Here is a 25,804-nt window from a genome sequence, read left to right on the forward strand (position 1 = left end):
CGTGGGCCTGCTGGGGCGCTGGGGGCTGCACCCAGGACCCTCCCGCTCTGCCTCAGGATGGTAATAGGAGCGCTGGGAGCCCGGGCCCAGCCCCTGCAGTTCCTGGCTGTGCCCCACACCCCGCCCTCCGCCCTCAGGGCCTGACTTCCTGTTCAGACACTTGACCCTTCACTGCAGCACTAGGGCTTCCAGACCAGTCTCACCAGCGTTTCCGGACTTAAAATCCCTTCCCTTGACGTTATTTTTCTATAAATGTAAAAAAAAAAAAAAAAACCCACAAAAAAACTTGTAACATTTGCTGGCCCGCCCTTTGTTTTCTGTTCATTCTGTAGCCGGTGCCAGCGTGGCTTCGCCGCTCCTGACCTTGACACCACTACCTCGGCTTTCCCAAAGCACCTCTGCAAAAGTGTGGGGACAGCTGTCCACCCCTCAGACCTGCTCCCGAGGCCTGTCCTCTTCGGGTCGGCACGGGCCACGACCCCCTCCAGCTTGTCACACTGCAGTCCTCACTTAGGCTCCATCCTTGGTTCTTTCCCCCGCCCAAACCCCGAATCCATCGGCACGGATCAACAGCTGCTCCGGAACTGCCTGCTCTCCCCTTTTCCCACCTCTGATGCTGAACCCCAGATCCAAGCCTGGTCTCTCACCTGCCTCCATCCAAGCCCCGTGTGCACGTCCACACAGGTGCCCTCCGGGCCCCCTCCTAGAGCTCGTCCGCCCCGTGTCCTCTTGCTTCACACCAGGCTCTGGCTGTCCTCTGTGCAGAGAACAAGGTCTGTGTTCCACGCGCACCCTGTCCTTCCGCAGCCCTCTGCCTGTGACTGCAGCCAGGGACCAGGCTCTAGAGCACCCGCTCAGCCCTCTGTACCCAGGGCCAGGCCCTTGTCCCTCCTCATGACCTCTTCACCACGACCCCTCCCAGCTACACCGAGACATTGGAGAGCTGGTGAAAAGCTTACACTCCAGTGTTTGTGCCCAGAATGCCTCCAAGAGCCTGGTTCACCCAGGAGGAGAGGGCTGTGTGCAGGGACAGCCGTGTAGACACACTGGCAGGCCTCCGGATAGCTGCTGGTGGCTCAGGGTGCGGGTGCGGGTGGGGGTGGAGGCCCTGGAGAGGGAAGGTCCCAGAGGGTTCCCAGTCTCCTCAGCCTTTGGTGTTTGGGGGAGCTCAGGTGAGGCTTTCTCGGGCTACGTGCACCAGCCCCAGACTGGTGGAGTGGGGAGCCCGGCAGCACACTGCTCTGGGACACGGCGGGCCGCAGGCCACCACACAGGACCAGAGCGGCCACAGGAGGAGCTCGGAGACCCCAGACGCAAAGCTCCCAGCGGAACCCAGGGCCCTCAGCCTCAAAGCAGAGTGCCTGAGACAGGAGGACACATCTGACAGTGGAAGCTTTATTTTTCAACCTGACACAGAGGACAGAGAGCTGGACATGGAGGCTGAAGGAGGCTTGTGCGCGTGAGCTTGGCAGTCCTGCTCCAAGGAGCAAACCTTCTGCTGTTGTCCATCTGTACGTCCTTCCAGCTGTACCCAGCAACTACACCCACCTGGCCCAAAGCGTGGCTGGGCCACCTGGGGCTGCAGATCCACCCAAGAGCCTTTCACAAAGGAGGGTTTACATTTCTGTAGGTCGTTTGGGAACTTTAGTTTTCTAGATATTAAAACCACTTGGATTTTTTAAGTACCTGGTGAGGTCCTCAGGTAAATTAAAAGACTTTTGGAAAAATTCCCATGTCTGATCTTGCCTAATGTCCGACAGATGCCATCAAGAATAAGCATTAAGGTACAAAAATACTATATATATGTATATATAAAACAGCAACAAAACGAAACCACGCTTCTAAAGCAGATGTGCTGTGCCAGAGAACACTACGTAGCTTAAGTTAAATGCATTTCTGGTCCTGGCATCACCTCCCATTCTTAAGAAAAAAAAATATTTTAAATAATTTAAAAGTCACAGGATGATGTTCACTGTTTAGGAATTTAAGAGGGTGGAACATTCCAACACTTCACCAGCACATCTGGTTGTGGTCTCATGAATGTCCTTCCCTGAAGCCAGCTCAGGGTCCGTTCATTTGGTTTCGAAAGGAGCTTGGATTTTTCAGAAGACCAACAAAAAATGTGGTAAGAGTTTTCGTTGGTATCAATTTAAAAAAAAAAGGCCTAAGACAAGTAAAAATGTTTCAATGCCATCACAAAAGACAATACAAAAAAACCAAAGTGCTCAAATCGAAGGAGCAAACTTGCCCAGAACATATAAAAGCTTTAAATATAGGTTTAGTATATACAAAACTCGATCAGAAGAATTTGAGAGCATTCTTCAGTGCAAGCGAAGAGCTTGCGGGGAAGCGTTCGGGAGCCCCGCCCTCGGCGCCCCCAGGATCCCCCCTGCCCTCATCCTCTCGGGGCCTCGGGCGCAGCACGGAGACTCGCGGAGGGGCCAAGGCAAGAAGGGAAATGTCAGTTCAGGTGAAGTTTTCGATGACGAGTACTCCTCAATGAAGGGGCCGTTCTGTCCCTTCACAGTGGCCACTAGGGACTGCAGCCGCCACGGTCCACGCTCCACGGGTCAGCTGCGGGGTGAAGCGCCTGCGGATTTCGGAGCAGGGCGGCGAGTGGGCGGCGAGTGGGCCGCGCGTGCAGGACCGGCCCGGGCGCCCGCGGGCTGTACAGGGGAACGTGGACGTAGACACGCAGGAATGACGTAAACCTGCGGCGGACGCCAGTCGGGGAGGCAGCGGCCTGCTGGCGTACCTGGCGCAGAGGCTCACGCAGCCATACGAAGATCTGCCCTTGACACTTGGAGACGCGCGTCGGCCCGCAGCAGGGCGCCGCATCTCCTCACGTCCACGGCTTCGCTGAGCCAGAGACATGGTGCCGAGAGGGAAGCTCCGGGGAGCAGCTGTGCCGGAACCAGTCAGGGCAGCCCGGTGCCTGCCCGGGCCACGGGCTCTGGGCTCAGGGGAGGGCTGGAGGGAAGGGAGGGACCTCCCACAGCACCGCAAGCCATTCTCTCGCCCTCCCGGCCACCCCGGGCTGACCTTTTCTGCAGGTGGTTTCAGAGCCACGGGCCGGGCTGGGAAACGTCTGGGTACGCTGCCCTGCTCTCTCCCTGCCTCCCGGGGCCCTTTTCCTGCCCCTCGGCGCTGGGGTCTCAGGAGGTTCGTGCCATGCTGCACCAAGGCCCCACCAGACTCCTGGAGCAGCAGGCTGGGCCCAGCAGCCGGAGTCAGGTCAGAACATTAAAAACCAAAACTTACTTGGGAATGATTTTGGGCCTCCATTCTCCGAAAACCGGCCCAAACCCTGCATCGTGCCCTCTCCCTGCGGAGGCACCGGTGGATTGGAACTTAAAATACATCGCAGAGACACAGGACGTAGAAGACCGCCCAGGTCCCTTCTGTGTCAGCCCGAGGGCAGAACCGGTGGGGCACGGGAGACCCGTATTCATTTACAAAGTTTAAATCTGTTTTGGAACTTTTAACCTTTCCTGAAAAAATTTTAAAACAATCTCCCAAATCTTAAGTTTGGAAGTTCATTCCACTAGTTCTGGCCTCTTTCATACGCAAAAGTAATTCTTTTTCTTCAAGTACATCAGAATGGAAAAGGAAGTCCGACTTGACTCGGTCCAGTGCGTTAACCTCTAACAGCGCGGACCACCCCGTCCAGAGACTGACACAGAAGCCCTACCTCCAGAGCCCTGCCGGACGGCAGCCCTACGCACACGCGCACCTGCGGCCCCCCGCAACAGTCTTTGCTAACGCTTACTTTCTAGATAAGGAAGCTGTTGGCTTAAATAAACAAGATGTTCCATTAGACAGATTTCTCTGTTTATAGCTTACCTAAAATATAATCAGTGGTGTCTTCTAGTTCTGAACAAGGCTTTAAAAAAAAGGTCCCTTGGTGTATAGATTTGTTCACTGTTTCTGGAAGATTCCTAAATGAGCACAATGCCTTAACAGCTCATTTGCAAAAGGAATGACCCATTTGTAGTTTCACGAACTAGGAAAAAGTGGCCTACAGTATCCTCAGTCAACGAGAGGGGAATGAACTTGCCCTCTGAAAAGCCCCTAACCCTGTGGCCCAAGAAAATTTGGTTTGGTTTTCTATCAAACATGAAACAGCACAGCCAAACTCTACCTTAAAGGCATAGCTTAAAAGAAGGTATTAACTAGATGGGTAAGTCATCAGTTGGTTAATTCTTTATCTAAAACTTGAGAAGTTAGAAAAAGGTCATTGAAACATTTCAGAAACAGCCATGTATGTGAACAGGACAGAGGCTAGAGGGACACCTTACCATCGGAACGGCCGGGAGAGGCCAGCCCGCAAAGTTCAAGTTCAAGAAACACTGTCATCCAGGATGCTCCTGGATGTCTCCATTACACTTTCAGTCTCTTTCACAAAATAGTATTCAGAAGAGAACAAAGTTTTTATTTTACTCCCAACCATTGTCTTTGATCATGTGGGCAAGCTCAATAATAAATTTTCCTTCCTTGTATTTCTGACTGCTTTCAAAGGCATGTTCCTTGAAAAAGAAAAAAAAGTAGAAAGAAGGTTTCAGGGCAGAATCGATTCACTTTTCAACTTCATTACACTCTTGGCAAAGAAAATAAGTGTATGGGATCAAGTCTCCCCAGGTGTTCCTTGTTCCACTGACCAGGGCAGGGGGAGAGGTCTGTCTCTGCGACAAGCCCGTCCAGGGCAGGGCAGCCCACTGCACTCGACCCAACCTCGTCCTAACCTCACAGATCAACTCTCGGCGAAAGGGTAATTCAGGCTTGTCCCTAAACATCTATCGTGCACGAGGCAAACTGGGAGGAAGAGGAGCAAGAGACTCCCTGCAGGGACTGCGGGTGAAAGGCAGGTGAAGGCAACTACACCGAGCGCCCTGGGGATCCTTGAGGATGTTAGAGGAAGAGAAGGCCCTCGGATGGGCAGTGAGGGTGGAAAGGAACAGGGCTCAGTGGGGGATGTGCGCGCATGTGCCCGTGCAGGCCTCAGCTGGGGACTGCATCTCCTCATGTGTGATGGGGAATATGGAGAACAGGAACAATCAGGAATTCCAGAAAGAGGGAACACAGGTGGCCTTGACCAAAACCAGCCAGAATGGCTGCACTGGCCACACCCATATGTACCTCTCAGATGCCGGGGGTGGTCGGGGGCGTGGGGGACAAATCTGGGAGTCAACAGCAGGGGTGGGGACCAACGGGAGCAGGGAGTGGGGGGGGGCAGAAGCTGCCCACGGGTGGGCCGGGGGAGGCCAGGTCTCGGTGGGGGCGGCAGCAAGCGTGCCGAGCTCCGCAGAGGGGTCTGCCGTCACTGCTACCGCACATGTCACCAGCCACCTGTGTGGGGGACACTCCCCTCGTTCCAGGGGGGCCTCAGAGGGCACGGGTCTGCAGGGCTGTCACCTGTGCCCCGGGAGTGAGGTGAGCGCGGGTGCGCCCACGTGAGGACCTCCATCTTTAACGGGCTCAAAGGAGATTCTGTTGAGAGAACACGGATTTTCTGACCCTTCCAGCAGGAGGTCTTATTCCTTTGCAAATTTTGTTTCTGTTTGTAACGTGTGTTTTCTTTATTGTGCTAAGTGTGGGCCTCTCCGGGAGGCGGAGTGGACGGTACTCACGTATTTCCACCCGAGTGTGGTTTTGCAGTTCTCACAGTAGATGTCTGCGACCGCGTGTAGGCCCGTGAGAAGGACCCTCTCCTCCGCGGGGCCGCAGCCCACGTTCACCCTGCGGCAGGAGGCAGCACAGCGCTGAGGACCCCGCGCTCTCCGCTGGCCCCCCTCCGCCCGCCCTGGGTGGCTCTGTCTCCAGCTAACGGCGTACCAGAGGCACCGCCCCCTGCCCACCACCGCCTGTCTGAGAAGAACAACTGTATTTCCCCAGGAGAAGCCCAGGCGGGCACAGGCTGCGGGGGCAGTGACCACGGCTCTGTATGGAGCACGGTCAAAATCAAACCCACCACAATGGGTCACAGGCCACACCGCGTGTGGCAGCTCATTCTCCGGTAAGAGCACACCCTTCCCCCAAACCCTCACACTAGAGACAGAAGAATTCCTCAAGACCATATGAAAACACTGGGCCATTCCGGCGGTGCCTGGTGGCTCAGTCAGTTAAGCGCCTGCCTTCGGCTCAGGTCGTGATCCCAGGGTCCTGGGATCTAGCCCCAGGTCGAGCTCCCTGCTCAGTGGGGAGTCTGCTTCTGCTTCTCCCTCTCCCTCTGCCCCTCCCCCCCCGGCTCATGCTCTCTCAAATAAATACAATCTTAAAAAAACAAAAACAAAACCACTGGGTCATTCTCGCCCACCAGGGACTCTAGCTACACAGTCCCATAGTCCAGCTCTGAGTAATTAAGTGCATGGACGGGCAGAAGCACTAAGCGTGACCCGACCACAAACACAGCATGTCCCCAAGGCCAATGGCAGTAGTACTCACACAGAATTGAAGAGGTAGGCTCGTCCCTGACTTCCCTGAAAAGACTGCAAAGAAGAAAAAATTTTAACACGTTTATTGCAGTAAGATGAAAAGTTTGGCACTTTGGGATGAAGTTGGAGAGACTGTTTCGGGTCACGGACCTCAATGTGAGTGGAGGGGCCGCCTCGCGGAACGTTTCAAGCAGGGCTCTGGAGGAGCAGTGACCACAGGCCTCCAGGGCCCTGGACCCCACACAGGACCTGGAAGTCACGGTGCTCCTAGAGCCCCAGAGGGGCTGCTCAGCGTCCCGATTCCCCCCACCATGAGTCAGAGAGTAGGGGCGAGGGGATGTTCCCATGCTTTCCCACTGAAATTTAAAGCAAAGCCGCATCCCAAGATGACCCCTTACTTGGAGGAAGGGACCTTCCAGTGACACCTCCCCCAGGAAAGTGCCGTAAGCCAAGAGACAGCTTGTAGCATATTCATGTAGTCTGGGACGATAAAGGAGGCAGGACGGGGTACAGTCGGGTCAGTTCCAGACGTGGCGCCCGCACCCTTCACTCTCAGCAGCAAGAGGGAATGTGAGTTCCCTCTTAGGCAGATGGGGGGCTCGTCCGCTTTGGTGCCAGGCTCAAATGACTGAATGGAACACAGGGACCTCAAAAATAACCAAATCAAGAGAACTTTTTGGGGGGTGTTTTTTGCCCATCACTGCAGTGCAAATTCAAAAGACTGTGAGGGATGCTGACTGGAGCACAGGGCGACAATATCTAAATGTAAGAGGCACACGCTGTGTGACCAGCTGGCCCACTCCTAAGAATACACCGTCGAGACAAACCAACCAGAGGGCATAGGGAAACGTGTGACAAGAATGGTCACCGGTAAGTGTTTGCAATAGCACAAAGGTGAGACCCACCAACAAGTGAGCAAACAAGGGCACTCACGTTCAGGACTCACGCAGACATTAAGAGGGGGATGGAAGCAGCTGGGCACAGGCGGGTGTGGGGAGAGGGTCACAAACACTGGGAAGTGAAGGAGAGCTAGCCATGAAATGCCGTGTCGTGGGAGCCCTTCAATTAAAGGGAAAACCATAGGGCACCTGGGTGGCCCAGTCAGCTAAGCATCTGCCTTCGGCTTGGATCCCAGGTCCTGGGATCGAGCCCTGCGTCGGGCGCCGCGCTAAGCAGGGAGCCTGCTTCTCTCTCTCCCTCTGCCTGCCTCTCCCCCTGCTTGTGCTCTCTCTCTCAAATAAATAAAAACTGAAAAAAAGATAAAGGGAAAACCATGTTCTTATAGGGGAGAGAGAGACCACATATGCCACCCGACGAATAGCGACAAGTGGAAGGAATGGAATCAGGGGTGAGGAGGAGAAAGCAGACCCGTCCCCGCCTCACGTGCACGCGACACTCTACTGCGACAGGACGTGGTCGCTTCCAGGCGTACGGACAGCAGCGCCCCCGCGGGCCCCGGACGCGCGTTCACTGGAACAGCACAGACACCCCCACGCTAAGCCACTGCGCCACTGCCGTCTGGGGGCTCTGTTACTGCGGCATAACCTGGCCTGAGGCTAACAGCATTTTGATTGAGATATACAGCTTTCAGACTTAAAAAAAGGAAAGAAAGAAAAAGAAAACCCTTTTCAAGAGTTTTCCTTTCAAGTGGCTTTCTAGAATTAGGAATTTTACTTGATGTCCAATTTAACAAATAATCAGCTTATGGGCTTCCCCACACATCCTTATCAGCCTTCAAGTCTGTGGACCGATTTCCCTAACTCTCTCACCTACTCTGAAAATCCTTTCCCCTCCCCCACAAGTCCTTATTTTTTAAACAGGGTTTGGATCAGTGGCCAGATCTGTGGTTCCGGTTTAGAGTCGGACTGGAGCGGGGAAGCGGTTTCGGCTCCGGGGCCGCGCAGGCTCCGCGGTGGTGTGCCGGACGTGGCCCACAGGGAACACCAGAGCCTTCTAACGACGAGACCCGCCTGCACCGAGAACGGCTCCCTCGGGCCAGGGCATCACTGCCGAAGGACAAAGATGGCCCCAGAAGCGGCTGAACTCCCGTCGGGACCTCTGCCCCCGGACGAACTGGATTCTGCTCCGCGTGGGAAGGGCTACGGGCAAGCTGCGGACGGAGGGGGAAGCGGCCGCTTCCGGGGTCTCCAGCTGAACTGCGAGGGCTGATGGCCCTTGGCAGCCTGGGGCTCGGGGCACCTCAGTGCTCGGCCCAACTCTCCCCCGGAGATGCTGCGTTAAGGGCACGGCTCTTGCCACCTAGCAGGCCTCTACTCCTCGCGTAGTTAGGGAACAGCTTAATGGCTTCCGGGCTCGTTCAAAGAAGCATCTCGAACTCCTCCGGGCCCACCTCATCACACACCCTCACGGCACGTTCCAGAACGAAGACCGCGATGGTGCCCGAGGCCGACGCCTGCTCCGGAGTCCCGGGCTCCCGGAGGCCACCAAGCCACAGGGCTCACATGGAGGCCCCGCAGCGGCTCTACCTTCGGTGAACCCAGACGCGGTGACACACGCTGAGCCGCCTCGGAAGGCAGCCGAGAACGGACAAAGGAACCGCAGCAGCAGAGAGAGAGCAGAAGCTCCACCTTGTTCCACAGTTTCTCTCAGATGCTGAACAGAAAGGAGACAGCCTCTCTCTGTTACCCAGTTAAAACCCAAGCAGAAGCGTGATCTCCTAACTGAGCAAAACAAGAAGCCTAAGCAGAGACTCCGGAGAGGCACAACTTCCTGACAGACCTCACTCTGGAAGGAGCAGGGGGTTCACACAGCCCAGGAAGGTGGACCCGCGAAGACGGGGGAGGCGGGGCGGTCACGACTGTGAGGATGGGGGGGGTCGTGACCCTTGGGGATGGGTAGGAGAGAACTGTCCCAGTTTCCCGAGGGCACATTTGCTCATCTGTCATTTTAAATGTTCAGAAGTGGTTGATCACAGACTTCACATATAGCCAACATAATGATAAGGAACTGGGCTGTTCTTTGGACACCCACAAGGCTGTTCCCAGTCCTGCAGAGCGCCCAGAGCAGCTGCTCTGACCCTGTTCACAGCATCCCTCCTGGGTATTTTTCTAAAAGATCCAATTTCCCCCATCCCTCCCACGACAGTCTGTTTTCTTCGTAAGCATTCTGAGTTAAATTTCTTAATCTCCTTATTCTTAAACTATTTTCAGAGATTTTCTAGACTTCCTCTGTTCCCTCAATGTTTTGGTTTACGTGAACTTTACCGCTCTGACACGTAACCCACTCATCCTGCTCTTTGTGACTCTCCGTCCCGGCTGCCTAGCCCTCCAAAACCTACCGCTGCGCAAACACCACGACCAACGTCACACCAAGATCACGGTGCAGTCACACTCAATCACGCACGAAGCTTTCATCAATGCTGCCCAGAAGGCTCTAGACTCCCAGGACACGACCGACCCAGGAAGTCATGTGATGGTCACATGTTTGTCTGCGAAGCAAGTATGACCGTCGTTAAAGGGATCGCATCATTTCCCAGACACAAACCACTTGCCTTGGAGATCAGCTCATCGTGATTGGCCAGGTGGGCTCTGCAGTGGACACAGCTGTATGTTCGGTGACAGTTTGACAGATAAGCTTGGAAAGTTCTGGATTTTGTCATCTTCACCATCTCGGCTGGGCACTCCTCGCTCAGCTCAGGGCTGGCACTGGAAGGCTGGCAGCTCTGCTGGGCTCTCTGACAAAAGAAACACTCACAGATGGACGCAAGAGCCGTTGCTGCTCGCAGGATGTGTTCCACGGTCCACACATCTGGGACGAGCGAAAGGGTCACAACCTGTCAACGAATCAAGACGAAGCAGAGGGTTACGGAGGGAGTGAAATACTTCAAGGTGGCGTGTTTAGGATGTGTGTCTTTTGAGGAATGGGGGGGCGGGGCAGAACCAGAAGACAGGATTCTTTAATGTTAGTCACTGTTTCACCATTCTAAACGTCGCCGGAAGTGGTGAGCGAACTACTTTTACATACAAATAATTTGAGAAAAACATCCGATTAAGTACATTTGAGGCCGCATGGGGCTTCAGGAAACAAAGAAAAGGCAGCCAACAAGCCTCCCGTCTGAGTGAGGCCAGCAGCAGCCCGCATACAGCTTGTCCCGAATCCTGGAATTAATGACTCAAAGCACCAAGACATTCATGACTGTGCGTGAGGTGCCCAGCGTAATTAATCCTGAAGAAGCTACATATCAATCCAGAGACACACCCTTTATGTGGTCAAATGATCTCCCACAAGGGCGCCAAGAAGATTCAGTGGGGAAAGGGCAGTCTTTTCAACAAACGGTGCTGGGAAAACTGGATATCCACATGCAAAAAAACTGAAGTTGGACCCCTTATTTAACACCATATACGAAAATTAACTCAAAATGGATCAAAGACCTAAATGTAAGAATGAAAACTGTAAACTGGTAGGTGAAATTCTAGGGGAAAGTGTCCACGACATTGATGTTGCTTGATTTCCTGCAAATGATAACAAAGGCCCAGACACATATCTAGATTTACAGAAGGTAAAGTGAGAGAAAAGTGGGGCAGAGCACCTGCAGAATACCAAAGAAAGAGAAATAAAGTCTTAGAAGTGTCCAGAAGGGAAGGGAAAACTACCTCCAACAGAACAACCTCCTAAGTAAAACAACAGAACCCAGAAGGCACTTGGGAAAGGTACCTCTACAGTCCTGAAAGACAATAATGGCTATTCCAGAATAGCCATTATTGGTATGTATCCAATAAAAATACCTTTCAAGAATTCCAGAATGACATTTTCAGACAACTAAAAAGTTTGACTTCAGCAAGATATCACTAAAGGAAGTGCAAGGATGTGCTTCAGACAGAAGAAAAACAACACTAAACGTTAGACCCTAAAAAAAGCAATGGCGCATAAAGAAGATGGCAAGTCCACGGGTAAACAGAACAGCAGTATCTTGTAGAGCTCTGAAAAGAAAGGACTGTGTGGGGCGCCTGGGGGGCCCAGTCGGTTAAGTGTCAGACTCTTGATTTCCACTCCGGTCATGATCTCAGGGTGGTAAGGTTGAGCCCCATGTCAGGCTCTGCGCCGGGCATGGAGCCTGATTAAGATCCCCCCCTTCTCTGTCTCCCCCCCCCACTCTGCCCCCTCCCCTAAAAAAATAGAAGAAAAAGGAAAGATTCGACCATAATATATGAACACAGTAACTCAGGGTGAGAGCTCTGATGAAAAATTTCTAGAGCCCTGGTATTATTCAAAAAAGTCGATATAAGTATTGGTTAAACGTCAGATTCTGGTAAAGTCAGGATAAATGTTGTGATTTTGATGAAATTTCTCTAACAACAAAACCTAACTGTAGAACTTCCAAGCCTACAAAGGGGCAGATTACTGAATGACAAAATGTCAGTCTAAAAGGACGCGAGAAAAGGGGCGCCCGGCTGGCTCAGCTAGGGAGCACGCATCTCGTGATCTCGGACTCCTGAGTTCAACAATTCATCCAGATGCAATTTACAGGAGACATACCTCAAAATGCAGACACAGAGTGGCTGAAACATTGGGCTAGAAACCTGGCTAACAATGTATTTGTTTTATGTATTACATGTATATGATTCACAATAAAGAAGTTAAAGTAGTAAAAGGATTGGGCGCCTGGCTGGTTCGGTCGGTAGAGCGTGCGACTCTTGATCTCAGGGTTGTGAGTTCAAGCCCCACGCTGGGCATAAAGCTCAGTTAAAAAAAAAAAAAGAATAGGATTACTGATTATAGTGTGTAAATATGGTATACTTATTACATATTTATGTTATACTTAAAATATAGCACGTAAGTATATAGTACAAGTACATTTATATTCTACTATGCCTTTTGGTGACTGACAGAACAAACACAAATGATTACAGACAGAGAGGATGTGCACGATGTGATGAACAAATCAGACCTAAAGACATGGAGAAAACTGTGTCTAAGAAATGCAGAACCCACATTCATTCAAAGCACACATTTACAAAAGCCAGCCCTACAAGCCTCACCCACCTTCCAAAAATTGAAAACACAGTATATTCTCTGACCACAATACACTTAAGTTAGAAATCAATAAGAAAACATAACAAGAAAAATCTTCGTATGCTTAGAAATTCAGAAATGCACTTCTCCACAAATAGGTGCAAAGATAATTCTGTGCTCATGGACTGGAAGAATACTGTTAAAATCCTCATACTTCCCACAGCAAGCTATAGACTCAATGCAATCCCTCACAAAATACCAGTGGCATTTTTCATAGAACAAAGGATCCTAACATTTGTATAAAACCACAATGACCCCAAATAGCCAAAGCAATCTGGAGAAAGAGGAACAAAGTTGGAGGTACCACAGTCCGTAATTTCAAACTGTACTACAAAGCTACAGTCATCGAGGCAGTGTGGTGCTGGTGCAAAAACGGCCACATGGATCAACGGAAAGAATAGAGAGCCCAGCACAAAACTCACGCGTGTGCGGCCAATCTCGGACAATGGTGCCAAGAATACGCGAGGACTCTCTTCAATAAATGGTCTTGGGGACACTGGACAGCTAGGCGCAAAAGAATCAAACTGGACCACTATCTTACATCATACACAAAAATAAATTCAAAATGGATTAAAGACTTGAATGTAAGACCCCAAACTGTCAAACTCTCAAAGAAACCATAGGCAGTAAGCTCTCTGACATCATTCTTAGCAATATGGTTTTTTTGGACCAGTCTCCTCAGACAAGGGCAACAAAAGAGAAAATAAACAAATGGGATGACATCAAACTAAAAAGCTTTTCCACGGCAAAGGAAGCCATCAACAAAAGACCATCTATGAAATGGGAGAAAATATTTGTAAATCCTACATCTGATAAGGGGTTAATACCCAAAATATACAAAGGACTTAACACAACTTAAAAACAAACAACCTGATTAAAAATGGGCAGGGGGGGGGTGTGCCTGGCTGGCTCGGTGGGTAGAGCGTGCGACTCTCGATGTCGGGGCTGTGAGTCCGAGCCCCAGGTTGGGTGTGGAGCCTACCTAAAAGAAAAATGGGCAGAGGACTTTAATGGACATTCTTCCAAAGAAGACATCCAGATGGCCGACAGACGCATGAAAAGATAGAGGACTCAACATCACTAACCATCTGGGAAATACAAATCAAAACTACAATAAGCTATCAGCTCACACCTGTCAGATTGGCTGTTATCAAAGAGACAAAAAATAAGAGTTGGCGAGGATGTGGAGAAAAGGGAAGTGATGGAAGCAGCCCAAGTGTCCATCGATAGGTGAATGGATAATGGAGGTGTGGCGTATATACACAACAGAATATTACGCAGTCATCTCACCATGAAATCTTACGTGGGTCAACGTCAACAGCACTACAGTAGGTGAAATAAATCAGAGAGAAAGACAATATCACACGATCTCACCTGTATGTGGAATCTAAACCAAAAAAATGAAACAAAAAACAAAACAGAAACAAACTCACAGATACAGAAAACAAATAGTTGGTACCAGAGGGGATGGAGGTGGGGGATGGGCAAAATAGATGAAGGGGATTAAGGGGTATGAACTTCCAGTTATAAAATAAAGGAAGTCGTGGGGATACAATGTACAGCACAGAGAATGTGGTAACGTTGTAATAACTTTTTATGGGGACAGAGGATAACTAGATTTATGGTGGGGATCATTTCATAATGTACAAAAATATTCAATCAATATGACATACAGTTGAAACTAATAGGATATTGTGTGTCAATTACTCTGCGATGTTTAAAAAAGTATAGGGGCGCCTGGGTGGCACAGCGGTTAAGCGTCTGCCTTCGGCTCAGGGCGTGATCCGGCGTTACGGGATCGAGCCCCCCATTAAGCTCCTCCACTGGGAGCCTGCTTCTTCCTCTCCCACTCCCCCTGCTTGTGTTCCCTCTCTCGCTGGCTGTCTGTCAAATAAATAAAGAAAATCTTTAAAAAAAAAAAAAGTATAATCTGAGGAGAGAAAAGGCATGTACTTTTATGTACCCATGGGTCTAAGAATGGAAATTAGAAGATATTTTTATTAATATTATTAAATAATAAAATAACTACTTTCTAGTACTTAAAGGGAAATGTATAATCTTATAGGATGTAGATTAGAAAATACAACAGGTGGAACTGATGAGCTAAACACCATCTTTTTTTAAGATTTTATTTATTTATTTATTTATTTATTTGAGAGAGAGAGAGCGAGCCCAAGTTGGGATGAGAGGGAAAAGGAGAGGGAGAAGCAGACTCCTCGCTGAGCAGGGAGCCTGAAGTGGGGCTCGGTCCCAGGACCCTGGGATCATGACCCGAGCCGAAGGCAGACGCTTAACTGACCAAGCCACCCAGGTGCCCCTAAACACTTATGTTTATTTATTTATTTTAATGTATATAGCAGCTTTATTCACACTAGCCAGAAACTGGAAACAAGCCAGATCAACAAACAGTGGCACATCCCTACCCTGGAGTACCACTCAGCTATAAAAAGGAACAAGCCATGTACATACACAACAACCTGAAGGACTCTTCAGAGGATTCTGCTAAGAAAAGAAAAAAAAAAAAAAAAGCCAACCCCCCAAACGTGACAACTATATTATTCCACTTATATAATATTCGTGAAGTGACAAAATCATGGAAATGGGGAACCGGTTAGAGGACGCTGGGGGTTAAGGGGGGGGCTGAGGGGGGGGAGTGAAATGGGTGTGGATGTCAGATGGCAACACAAGGAATCTTGCTGTGATGATGCTTTTTTTTTTATCTAAATTCAATTAATTAACATATCGTGAATTATTAGTTTCAGAGGTAGAGTTCGGTGATTCATCAGTCTTATATAACACCCAGTGCTCATTACAGCACGCGCCCTCCTTAAGGCCCATCACCCAGTTAATGCCCTTAATGCCATTACCCCATCCCCCACCCCCCTCCCCTCCAGCAACCCTCAGTTTGTCTCCTATGATTAAGAGTCTCTTATGGTTTGTCTCCCTCTCTGATTTCGTCTTATTTTTTTCCCTCTCTTCCCCTATGATCCTCTGTTTTGTTTCTTAAATTCACATGAGTGAGATCATATAATTGTCTTTCTCTGAGTTATTTCGCTTAGCATAATACCCTCTTAGTTCCATCCACGTCATTGCAAATGGCAAGATTTCATTTTTGTGATGGCTGAGAATCCCACTGTGTGTGTGTGTGTGTATACACACACGTATATATATCATATGATATATACCACATCTTCTTTATTCATTCACCTGTTTTTTTTTTTTTTTTTTAAAGATTTTATTTATTTATTCGACAGAGATAGAAACAGCCAGCGAGAGAGGGAACACAAGCAGGGGGAGTGGGAGAGGAAGAAGCAGGCTCATAGCAGAGGAGCCTGATGTGGGGCTCGATCCCTTAACGCCGGGATCACGCCCTGAGCCGAAGGCAGACGCTCAACCGCTGTGCCACCCAGGCGCCCCTCATTCACCTGTTGATGGACATCTGGGCTCTTTCCACAGTTTGGCTGTTGTGGGCACTGCTGCTATGAGCATTGGAGTGCAGGTGCCCCTTCGGATCACTACATTTGTATCTTTGGGGTAAATACCTAGTAGTGCAATGGCTGGGTCATAGGGTAGCTCTATTTTCAACTTTTTGAGGACCCTCCATACTGTTTTGCAGAGTGACTGTACTGGCTTGCATTCCCACTAACGGTAAACACCCATCTTTAAAAGTTGAAGTAACAGAGAAACAACCCAAAGAAAATATAAGGAAGGAAATGAACAGGAAAAAATGTAATGCAACACACAAGGAAAATATGGATATGCAAGAGAGGATCAAGAAAGCTAAAGTTTGTCCTGGAAAAGACTGATAAAACTGGTAAAGTTTTGTTCCACTGACTGGGGAGAGAGGTGTGGTGCGGGGAGAGATGGGATATAAGCAATAACCTGGCAGAAATGGAAAAGGGATATCACTTTCTTTGGATGAGATTTATGGGTAAGAGGATGTTGTGATCAATTTAATATATTTGAAAATGTGAACCACACAAATAAATTCCTAGAAGAAATATGACTGAAAAACAGGACTCAGGAAGAAACAGCAACCCTCAACAACCTGATAAACATTAAAGAAATAGGAACGAACCAGCTAGCTGAACTTGGTATCAAACCTTGATCAGGGCGGTGCAAGAATGAAACTCATTATAGTGTTCTTCTCATGAACCAAGAAGCAAACACTGTAAATCACTTTACCAAACAGAATCTAATACTATTTTGTTATTATTTTTTATTTTTTTAAAGATTTTACTTATTTATTTATTTGACAGACAGAGAGAGGCAGCGAGAGGGGGAACACAAGCAGGGGGAGTGGGAGAGGGAGAAGCAGGCTCCCCGCCGAGCAGGGAGCCCGATGTGGTGCTTGATCCCAAAACGCTGGGATCGTGACCTGAGCAGAAGGCAGGCACTTAATGACTGAGTCACCCAGGTGCCCCTGAATCTAATACTATTCTCAAAGGATAATAAAATACAATTAGGTTGACTTTATCACAGGAATACAAAATCATTTAATGTTAGAAAATGTAGCTCATACAACGTACCGCCTACTGTTCTCTGAATCTGTTTATCTCAATAGATGTAGAGAAAGCATTTGACAAAAACTACCATCCATTCACAACTCTAACAACATTCCATGCAGACTAAGAATATAAGGGAACTTCCTTATCTGTTGAGACATCTATAAAAATGAACCAAACCACAATGAACATCATACTTCAGGGTAAGACTTAGAAACATTCTCTTTGAGATCAGGACTGAGCCTGTCACCACCATTTCCACAAGCCCTAACACAAGTTCCAGGCAGCTCGGCAAGGCAACAAGGCATACAGATTAGAATGGAAAATACACACTTATGCAACAGCGTAACAGTACAAAGTATCTAAGAATAAATTCAAAGACCTGAAATACCTTGACAGAGAAGAGTGTAAGATTTTCAGGGAGAATAAGGAATACCTAAATAAACAGAGATATACCAAGATCGGGACCGGAAGATATTGTAAACATATGAATTCTCCCCAAGTAATTTTTATGTATTTTTTGTACTTTATTTGTTTTTAAAGATTTTATTTATTTTATTTGAGAGAGAGAGTGTGTGTGTAGGGGAAGAGGCAGTGGGAGGGAGAATCTCAAGCAAACTCCATGTTGAGTGTAGAGCCCGACACAGGGCTTGATTCCATGACCCTGATATCATGATTGGAGCCGAAACCAAGAGTTGGATACTTAACCAACTGAGCCACCCAGAAGCCCCTAAATTTTATTTAAGTAATTTCTACACTCAACGTGGGGCTCAAACTCATGACCTCAAGATCAAGAGTTGCATGCTCTTCGGACTCAGCCAGCCAGGTGCCCCCCAACATAATTTTTAAGTTAAATGCAATTCAAATCAAAATCCAGAAAAGATGTGTTGGGGTGTGTGTGCGTGCATGTGTGTGTGTACGCACGCATATGCAAGCCAAGGACTCAGTGAGAGGCAGAGACTGGATTCTAAAACTTATCCTAGAAACATCTATGGGGGAGGGAAAAGTTTTCCTCAACCCTCTTGGGGTCCCTGGCTGGGTCTGAACATTAAACTGGCAAAGACGGATCAGCAGGAGATACGCACAGAGATTTTATTGAATGTTTCCATGAACATGGGACCCTTCGCAAGAGAATGGAGAATCAAAGCAGCAGCATAGCAGGAAGCTTTTCTTTTCTTTTTTTTTTTTAAAGATTTTATTTATTTATTTGACAGAGATAGAGACAGCCAGCGAGAGAGGGAACACAAGCAGGGGGGAGTGGGAGAGGAAGAAGCAGGCTCATAGCGGAGGAGCCTGATGTGGGGCTTGATCCCATAATGCCAGGATCACGCCGTGAGCTGAAGGCAGACGCTTAACCACTGTGCCACCCAGGCGCCCCAGGAAGCTTTTCTACCATTTAGTCAAAGAAACAATTTATTCATAAAGAACTGACAAGGCAGAGGGCTTTGGTCAAGGGGGTAGTCTACGGTGGAAAAGTAACTAGAAAGATAGGGTAGGTTTAACAAGGTCGTGCAGAATTCTTGGCCTCGAATTCCCTGTCTCTGGCGGTAAGAATGTCTTCGCTCCTCCTGGCACAGGGAGGACACCTTTCCCGGGGGGTCTTATGACCTGTGTCAGGGAATAAGGGCAGAGGGGGAGGTCCGAATGACCTTCCTCCTTCTGTCATTTTCTCAAATTCCTCCAGCTTAAGGCATTCCATATGCCGAGGTGACATGTTTTAGGGTAGTGTGTCCTGAGCCCCAACATGCCAAAGGTCAGAAGTAGTGAGGACGCTATTGAAGAGCGTGAAGGAAGCACATCCCCTACCTGAGTCTGACGGACAGCAGTCCTGCCATTTTCCATAGTCATGGAGGCAGAGCAGTGCCGGCAGGGGATGGGAAAACAGGTCGATGGGACCCAAAAGAGAGCCTAGAAACAGACCTAGGCATAGACCAGATACCGCAACAGTGAAACTGCAGCTCACTGGGAAACAGACGTTTCCAAAAAATGGTGCCGGACGTTACAGACACCCATCCACAGGAAAAGACCAAGTCGGATCCTATTTTATACCAGAAATGAAAATTAATGGTTCGTCCCATTTCCCAACAGAGAAAATCAGCTAGCAAGAATATTGTGGAGGAAGTTTCCATACAAGGGACACACACCCACGCCTACACATCTGTCCTCCAAAATGAAGCTCTGGTTCTTTCTCCACTAGAAGTTTTCTCAACCAAGGATTAAGGGAGTTCTGAAGAAGTCTGATTATATTTGATAGTCCCCATCAGGGATTCCTAAAACCACCTTCTCAAGCCATCACATTAGCCCCAACACATTTTATCTGCTGCCCCCAAACCACTGGGCACTCTCTGAATTTGGACCCTGGCATCCCTCCCGTCTCGGCGGCAGGTGGGGGGGGGGGTAGGATCAACCTGGATGGATCCCACCGCAGCAGCCCAGCTCCCACCCGTGTCCCACACGGGCTGCACGGACACCGTCAATCCACAAGCGCACCCCCCCTCCATTCGGTGATGACCCATAAGGAAGGAAAGCACCTCCTTTTCTTTTTTAGTAGGCCCCACACCTGAACTCACGCGCTGTAATTTAGAGTCCCGCGCTCGAGGGACGGAGCCAGCCAGGCGCCTCCTGACCTGCTTACTGAGCTCACGTTGAGTCGGCTTTAATACCTTCACCTGAGTTTCTCTCTCTTTATTGAAGGGAGCCTTCAGTTGTGCCCCTTCTCTGCTCAGACTCCCTCTAACGAAGGTTCCGAAAGCACACGGTGAAAGGGGCTGAGAGACCGGAATCTCAGACCATTCCCGGGCCGGCCCATCAGGTCTTGAGCGCCCCGCCCCTTTAGTGGCAGAAACACTGTTCCCCGTGACTGCGCGGAGAACCTGCCGACACTGCCCTCTGGCCTGGAAACATGGGATTTCGGGGCGCCTGGCTGGCTAAGTTGGCAGACCGAGAGCCTCTTGATCTCGGGAGTGGTGAGTTCGAGCCCCACGCTGGGTGCAGATTCCCTTAGAAAAGTGATTTCACTTTTATTCATAAGAACAGTGGGGGCAACACCTCTCATTTTGAGCTCGCGCGCAGTTCCCTTTGTACGGGACCACACCTTCCAAAGTGGCAACTTGCCGGGGCTCTTCTGCTTATTGGGACTTGCTCCGTGGGGCCTCCAGGACGGCCTCGCCCCGGGGGACCTCAGCCTGAGGAGCGCCGGTGTCCGCAAGGCCCGTCTCTGTGGAACAGCCCTCCGCAGGCTCCCGTCGCCTTCGCGGAGCCTTGTCCACGCTCAGCGCCCACGGCATCGCCTCCACGGCAGGAGTGTGCCTCAGAAACACCCACTTCGCCGTCTCCGTCCTGAGCGACACCCCGTCACCGTCCGGCAGAGGGGTTCCTGCCAGAGCCACGGCCAGGCCTGGTCTGGGAGAAGTGTGTCAGGCTGTGTTTTCGCCAGGCTTTTAAACTGGACATCCGCTGTGGCACTGGCGAAATCACGTCCAAGTTTTCAGGCAACCAGTGTGCAAAATGGGCTTTTACAAGATCTCCTGGCAAGTTAGGGGCCGCTGTGAAGTGAACAAAAGGCAAATGGATGCAGTGAGCCGTGTTCACTACAGGACATTATGTTTCCCCTGGGTTTGGAGGGCAGCAACCATCCCCCTGGAAGACATTACTGTGGGGTAATTTTTTGGAGCAAAAACAATATTCTGGATTCCAGAAATTTCTCTCCTAAAATAAACATGTATATTGGGGCACCTGGGTGGCTCAGTCGTTAAGCGTCTGCCTTCGGCTCAGGGCGTGATCCCGGAGTCCTGGGATCGAGTCCCACATCGGGCTCCTCCGCTGGGAGCCTGCTTCTTCCTCTCCCACTCCCCCTGCTTGTGTTCCCTCTCTCGCTGGCTGTCTCTCTCTCCGTCAAATAAATAAAAAAATAATAAAATAAAATAAACATGTATAAGTATTTTAAGAGAAGGTGAATCAGGCCCATGTCCATATGGTGCTGTTACCACACTTCTAAAGACAAAAACATTGAGAAATAAAGCCCCAACCAAGCAGCTCTGACATTTCCAGGACGGAGTGGAGGCTCCCGAGAGCCCCACACCCTGGAACACCCATTCTCTCTCCTCCCCACGCCACCTCCTCGCACCGCCACAACATGGCAGATAGGCTCAGCCCCAGCCCTCCATTTCCCCGGGGAGGAGGAAGGGAGGCACCAGGCACACAAAGTGTTCAGCCAGAGTTCATGGCAAAAGTGGGACCCCAGGTGGGTGGCTCGGGCAGGGACATCCACATCCTCCATGGAAAAGGGAACATGGGGGCTCTGCACCAAACACACTGGCAGCAACCCTCAGCGGTGGGGGTTCTTATTAGTCCCACTGTGCAGATATGGAAACTGGGGCCCAGAGAAGTTAACCAACTTGCCAAGGTTGCACAGCTAGTAAGCTGTGGATTCAAAGCCAGAGTCTACACCCTGGACCACTGTGCTTGCAGACAAATGAACCAGTGCGAACTTCACTTATCAATGCAAATTAAAGGCAGTCTGGTAGGTCTTACAACCTAGCAGGTGGGCAAAGATTTTTAAAAAGTTGCTATCACCACTGGCGAGGGCTGGCTGGGATGTAGCCATCTGGTAACACCTATCTGCACTCCGGGCGCACACCCCTGGACCTCAGCTGGGGGCTAGGAAGCACGGGGAAGGTGACTTCCTTTTCACCATCTGCTTTTTGGTAACTGTAGATTTTTTTTTAAAGATTTTATTTATTTATTAGATTGAGATAGAGAGAGAGCACAAGCACGGGGAGTGGCAGGCACAGGGAGAATGTGGGACCCAATCCCAGGACCCTGGGATCATGAGCTGAGCCGAAGGCAGACGCTTCACCAACTGAGGCATCCTGGTAACTCTAGATTTTCGATACCAAATGTATGTACCGACTATTCAAACTCACTCACACACTCACACACACACACACACACACACACACACACACACACACACACACAGAGCACAGGCACAGAAAGACCTGGAAGGATTCACGTCAAAGGGCAATAGCAGGAGTCTAGTTTGCCTTTGGCAGAACCAGCTTCCCCTCACACACATGGCCTGCCTTCTTACTGGAATCACAGATGAAACATTTTTCTCCACACATTTCAGGAGCTGCAGGCTTGGTGATCAGCAGACCCCCTGGCAGGGGCAAGATTTCTTCAGTCCTACCACCTGTCCGGCTGCTCCCAGATAAAGCCCCCACAGCCTCTCAGGAATCTGGGCAGGGGTGTCTGGGCAACTTCAGCACCCCGTGGCCCGGCGCCTCTGCTCTCCAGGTCCTAGTCCTCACCCCTCCCCCCTCCTGCCTCAGGTCCTGCCTCTGCCACCTGTCTCCCGCAAGACTGGTTAATGTGTGTGCACTGAGCCCTTTTCCAACAACCTGTTATACATTCTTTTGTATTTCTCCCACGAGTAACAAAGTCTCCCAGAGTCAGGGCCTAGGGACATTTCCTAGCAGAGGTTACTGGCCTGCTTGGTAACAACAGGAAAAGGACCAAGGCACTAGCTACAACACACTGCTGCCCTTCTCATTTGAAAAGATGGGATCCAGAAGGCTGATGGAAGCAGGACAGAGGGTCGGAATCTTCAGCTGTAATTATTTAATCACATGCTAAAAAGGACACAATCGAACATTTGAAGGCCTGTGTTGGGGCAAGAGAAGGAAAAACCAGAGATGCAAAGAGCAATCAAAGGGGGCCAGTGCTCAAGGGAGAGAGTGCCCCCACTGGGAAGCCAGGTGACAGCACGAGGGAGCCAGTAGGTGAGGTCTGGCAAGAGACAGGCTGCCGGGCGTGAGGGCGGACAAAGCTGCCAGAGCGCTTGACTCAAACCGTGCCCGTGTTTCGTGGCTGTGGAACCTCAAGCCAAGCTGTTGCTTTATCTGTAAAATGTGGGTAAACTGCGCTTCACAAGGTGGCCCACACAATCACACAAGAGGTCATGTCACGGTTACAGTAGGACAGAGGGACAGAGGGTTGGCGGAGCGCACCTCTGCACCTCACAAGCCCCACCTCGAATCCTGGTCCTGGTTCTGAGGCTGTTCAGGTGCTGGATTAAGGGGCCCTTCCCCGGGTGTGGACAATAGCGGGCTGGCTCCAGGATTTCCATTCCACTATGACCAGCAGACAGCTTTTCAGAGTGCCCCAGGGTTTTGATCACAGGAGGAATGGGGACTCCTTTCCTAAATCCACCTCACGCTGTCCCCCCCCAGAACCCTTAGCCCGCCATCTCTTGGTTGTTCAGAACTTTCTCCAACCTCCCCTGAAATCTCATGTCAAAAAGTCTATTCCCAAGAGGTTCTGCTGATTAGCAGCTCCAACCACTTTTCTACAAATGCAAACCCAAATGAACCTCAGACGAAGAGCGTCAGGGGTGGTTTGAAAGGAAGGTTTCTATTGCTTTTTTTGTCTTTTTCAAAGTTTTCATATTTTCTGCCAATGTATGCAAGTCACTACTGAAGTTACATCAGGCACCTAGATCTAACAGAACACAGGGAAAAGGCAAAATCCAAGACCCGGCACGTTGAGAACAGATGGTATGCAGGCTGACGTGCCCTCGCAAATGAAAAGGGATAGCGGTAAACAGGCAAAATGGGCTTAGTTAACAACGGGAGATTCCTCACGTCCTTGTGTTTGAATCGGGGCTCCAAGGCTAACAGAATCTGTGTTATTCAAGTTTAGCAAAGTAGCTTCTTGAAACGCCAATTTTGTATCTTCCTGGCATTAAATCCACCCAGGCAGATTCTATCGGCAATCTGACCTCAGCATTTCAAGCACTCCCAGCGGCTGAGGATTGGTTTTGCCAGCTGGTACGTTAGAAGAGCTCTGTGAGGCTGAAGTGGTTATGTATGCTACCGAGTAACTAAGAATACTGCTTCTTCACAGTCTAGCTTCCATTTATCAGTCTCCCGGGGGAAAAAATACATTCAAACTCTATGGCAGCCCCTTGCCCTCTCCGCTCTCGTTCCTGCCCCTTGACACTGGGTTCTTGTGAAACTTAGGGACAACAGACAGGAAATCAAGAACAGGCTTTACAGGAACACTGCTTCCAACCTAAAGAGCTTTACACATTGCAGTGCTTCAAAAATGGTAAGATTCAACGTCCGGACTTCAGTTACAAGAATGTCTCCATGTCAGTTGTTCATTTGGCAAGTGCACCATGGCAGTGGAAGATTGTAACAATGGGGAACACAAGGCGTGTGGCATATTGGGACTGTCTGTACTATCTTTGCAACTTTCACGGAAATCTAAAGTTATTCCAAAACAAGAAATTCCCTTAAAAAGCAAAGGCTATTTGGGGCACCCGGCTGGCTCAATCAGTGCAGCATGCGACTCTTGACCTCGGGGCTGTGAGTTGGAGCTCTGCATAGAGCATAGGGATTACTTAAAGATGAAATCTTAAAAAAAAAAAAAAAAAAAGAAAGAAAGAAAGAAAGAAAGAAAGAAAAAGAAAGAAAAAGAAAAGGCTATAGCTCAGATTGGTAATTAAGAAAAAAAGTAACTGAATAATCTTAAGTGCCCAAAGGAGCCAGACCCTGTGCTACAGGTCTGTAGTAGGACATGATTTTGCTGCGGTCCTACCTCTGAGAGGTTCCTGCAAGTGGAAGACACTCTAACCCTGTGAGATGCAAGGGGAAGGAGCATAAGGGTCCAGGAGAGTCTCAATATTATCATTCCTCAAGTGTGCCACTACTGTCATCCAAGAGCCTGGGGCTGGGAGGAGTGGGGAATCAGTGCCCGATTACAAAACTCAACCACCCCAGCATCCAGCACAGCTCCTGCCACGGAGCAGGAACTCATCTGCTAGAAGGGAGCAGAGGCTGGAGGTGCACAGGTGTGGGAGAGGGGCAGCTTGCTCAGGTGAAGCACCTGGAAGAGTTCCCTAGAGGAGGTAAGCCTCCTCTTGAGGTTTGGGTAGGAGTTTGGGAGGGAGGTGGGTGGAAAGAGTAACATTCTTGGCAAAGGAAACAACAGGTTAAAGTGTATATTCCAGCTAGAAAGAGGAAGAAGAAATGCAACTGAACAAAAAAGCTTGGGGGTGGGGAAACTGATGCCTTCCAAAGCCATTATCTCTCCAAAATGAAATCACAGGGGTTTTGTTTGTTTGTTTGTTTTCATCCTGGAACTCAGCACATTTTCTGAACATCAAAGATGTCAATCAGAGGCAGGCTTGGGGGAGGGGGACCCTACTTAGCAGGTTTCCCAAGCTATGGCTTTTGCAAGCTGTGCTTTAATAAAAGCCTAGTGCTACAATCGGGGAACTGATACGGAGGACAATTCATTTTAGTCACGATCTTTATGTGGGCAATTTGAAAACATCCCCCTCTTTTAATAAACATTCCTAGGAGCCCTCTTTTGTCCTCATTTCCCTCCCCGGTCGCAACATTATTTTTTTTTTTTAAGAGGGAAAAGCCTATTATTATCAGTCATCTAGTTCATTCTCTCATTCTTCCGTGGCTGAAGTGGGGAGGAAGCAGGGAAGGGAGGGAAGAAAGGGGGGGCAAAATCAAAGATTAGGCTTTGTGGTCTGCTCCAACACGGAGTGAGCCAAATAACAACAAAAAATCAAATCAGAACAAAAACATCCACAGGTGCGGCCCGCTCGCGCCCCGCCCGCCGGCCCGGACGCCCAACAGGTGCCTCCGGGCCCTGCCCGCAGTCGCAGGAGCCTCGGGTCGCCACAAAGTAGCCGCCCGCGCAACAGTCTCCAGGCCCGCCCGTACTCACGGCCGCTCGGCGGTCCGCGCCCCAGCCCGCAGCGTCCATCCGGCCCGAGCCCCGGTGAGTGCGGGCTCGGCTCTCAGGCGGCGCGGG

At 49.9% G+C, this 25,804-nt stretch overlaps 1 protein-coding gene across 2 annotated transcripts; it reads right to left on the reverse strand.

The window, feature by feature from the left end:
• Window positions 1-1,381: 1,381 nt before the first annotated feature.
• YPEL1 (yippee like 1) lies at window positions 1,382-25,804 on the reverse strand. Of its 2 annotated transcripts, none has more exons than XM_011233695.3 (5): window positions 25,718-25,804; window positions 9,943-10,224; window positions 6,442-6,485; window positions 5,628-5,736; window positions 1,382-4,526 (listed from the first exon to the last, which is right to left on the reverse strand). In XM_011233695.3, exons 1-5 carry the CDS (start codon window positions 25,754-25,756, stop codon window positions 4,437-4,439), a joined length of 564 nt encoding a protein of 187 aa, XP_011231997.1. In that variant the 5' UTR covers window positions 25,757-25,804; the 3' UTR covers window positions 1,382-4,436. The 2 variants fall into 2 exon arrangements, with proteins under 2 accessions (XP_011231997.1, XP_034499283.1); XM_034643392.1 differs by lacking the exon at window positions 25,718-25,804 and adding an exon at window positions 20,064-20,202.

Source organism: Ailuropoda melanoleuca, chromosome 14, assembly GCF_002007445.2.
Source record: "Ailuropoda melanoleuca isolate Jingjing chromosome 14, ASM200744v2, whole genome shotgun sequence".
NCBI lineage: Eukaryota > Metazoa > Chordata > Mammalia > Carnivora > Ursidae > Ailuropoda > Ailuropoda melanoleuca.

Coding starts and splice junctions, on each gene's coding strand:
- YPEL1 (XM_011233695.3), bottom strand. CDS start 25,756: ATGGACGCTGCGGGCTGGGGCGCGGACCGCCGAGCGGCC. Junction 10,225..25,717: donor GCGCGGACCGCCGAGCGGCC/GTGAGTACGGGC, acceptor ATTCGTTGACAG/GTTGTGACCCTTTCGCTCGT. Junction 5,737..6,441: donor GCCTACCTCTTCAATTCTGT/GTGAGTACTACT, acceptor CTCCTGCCGCAG/GGTGAACGTGGGCTGCGGCC.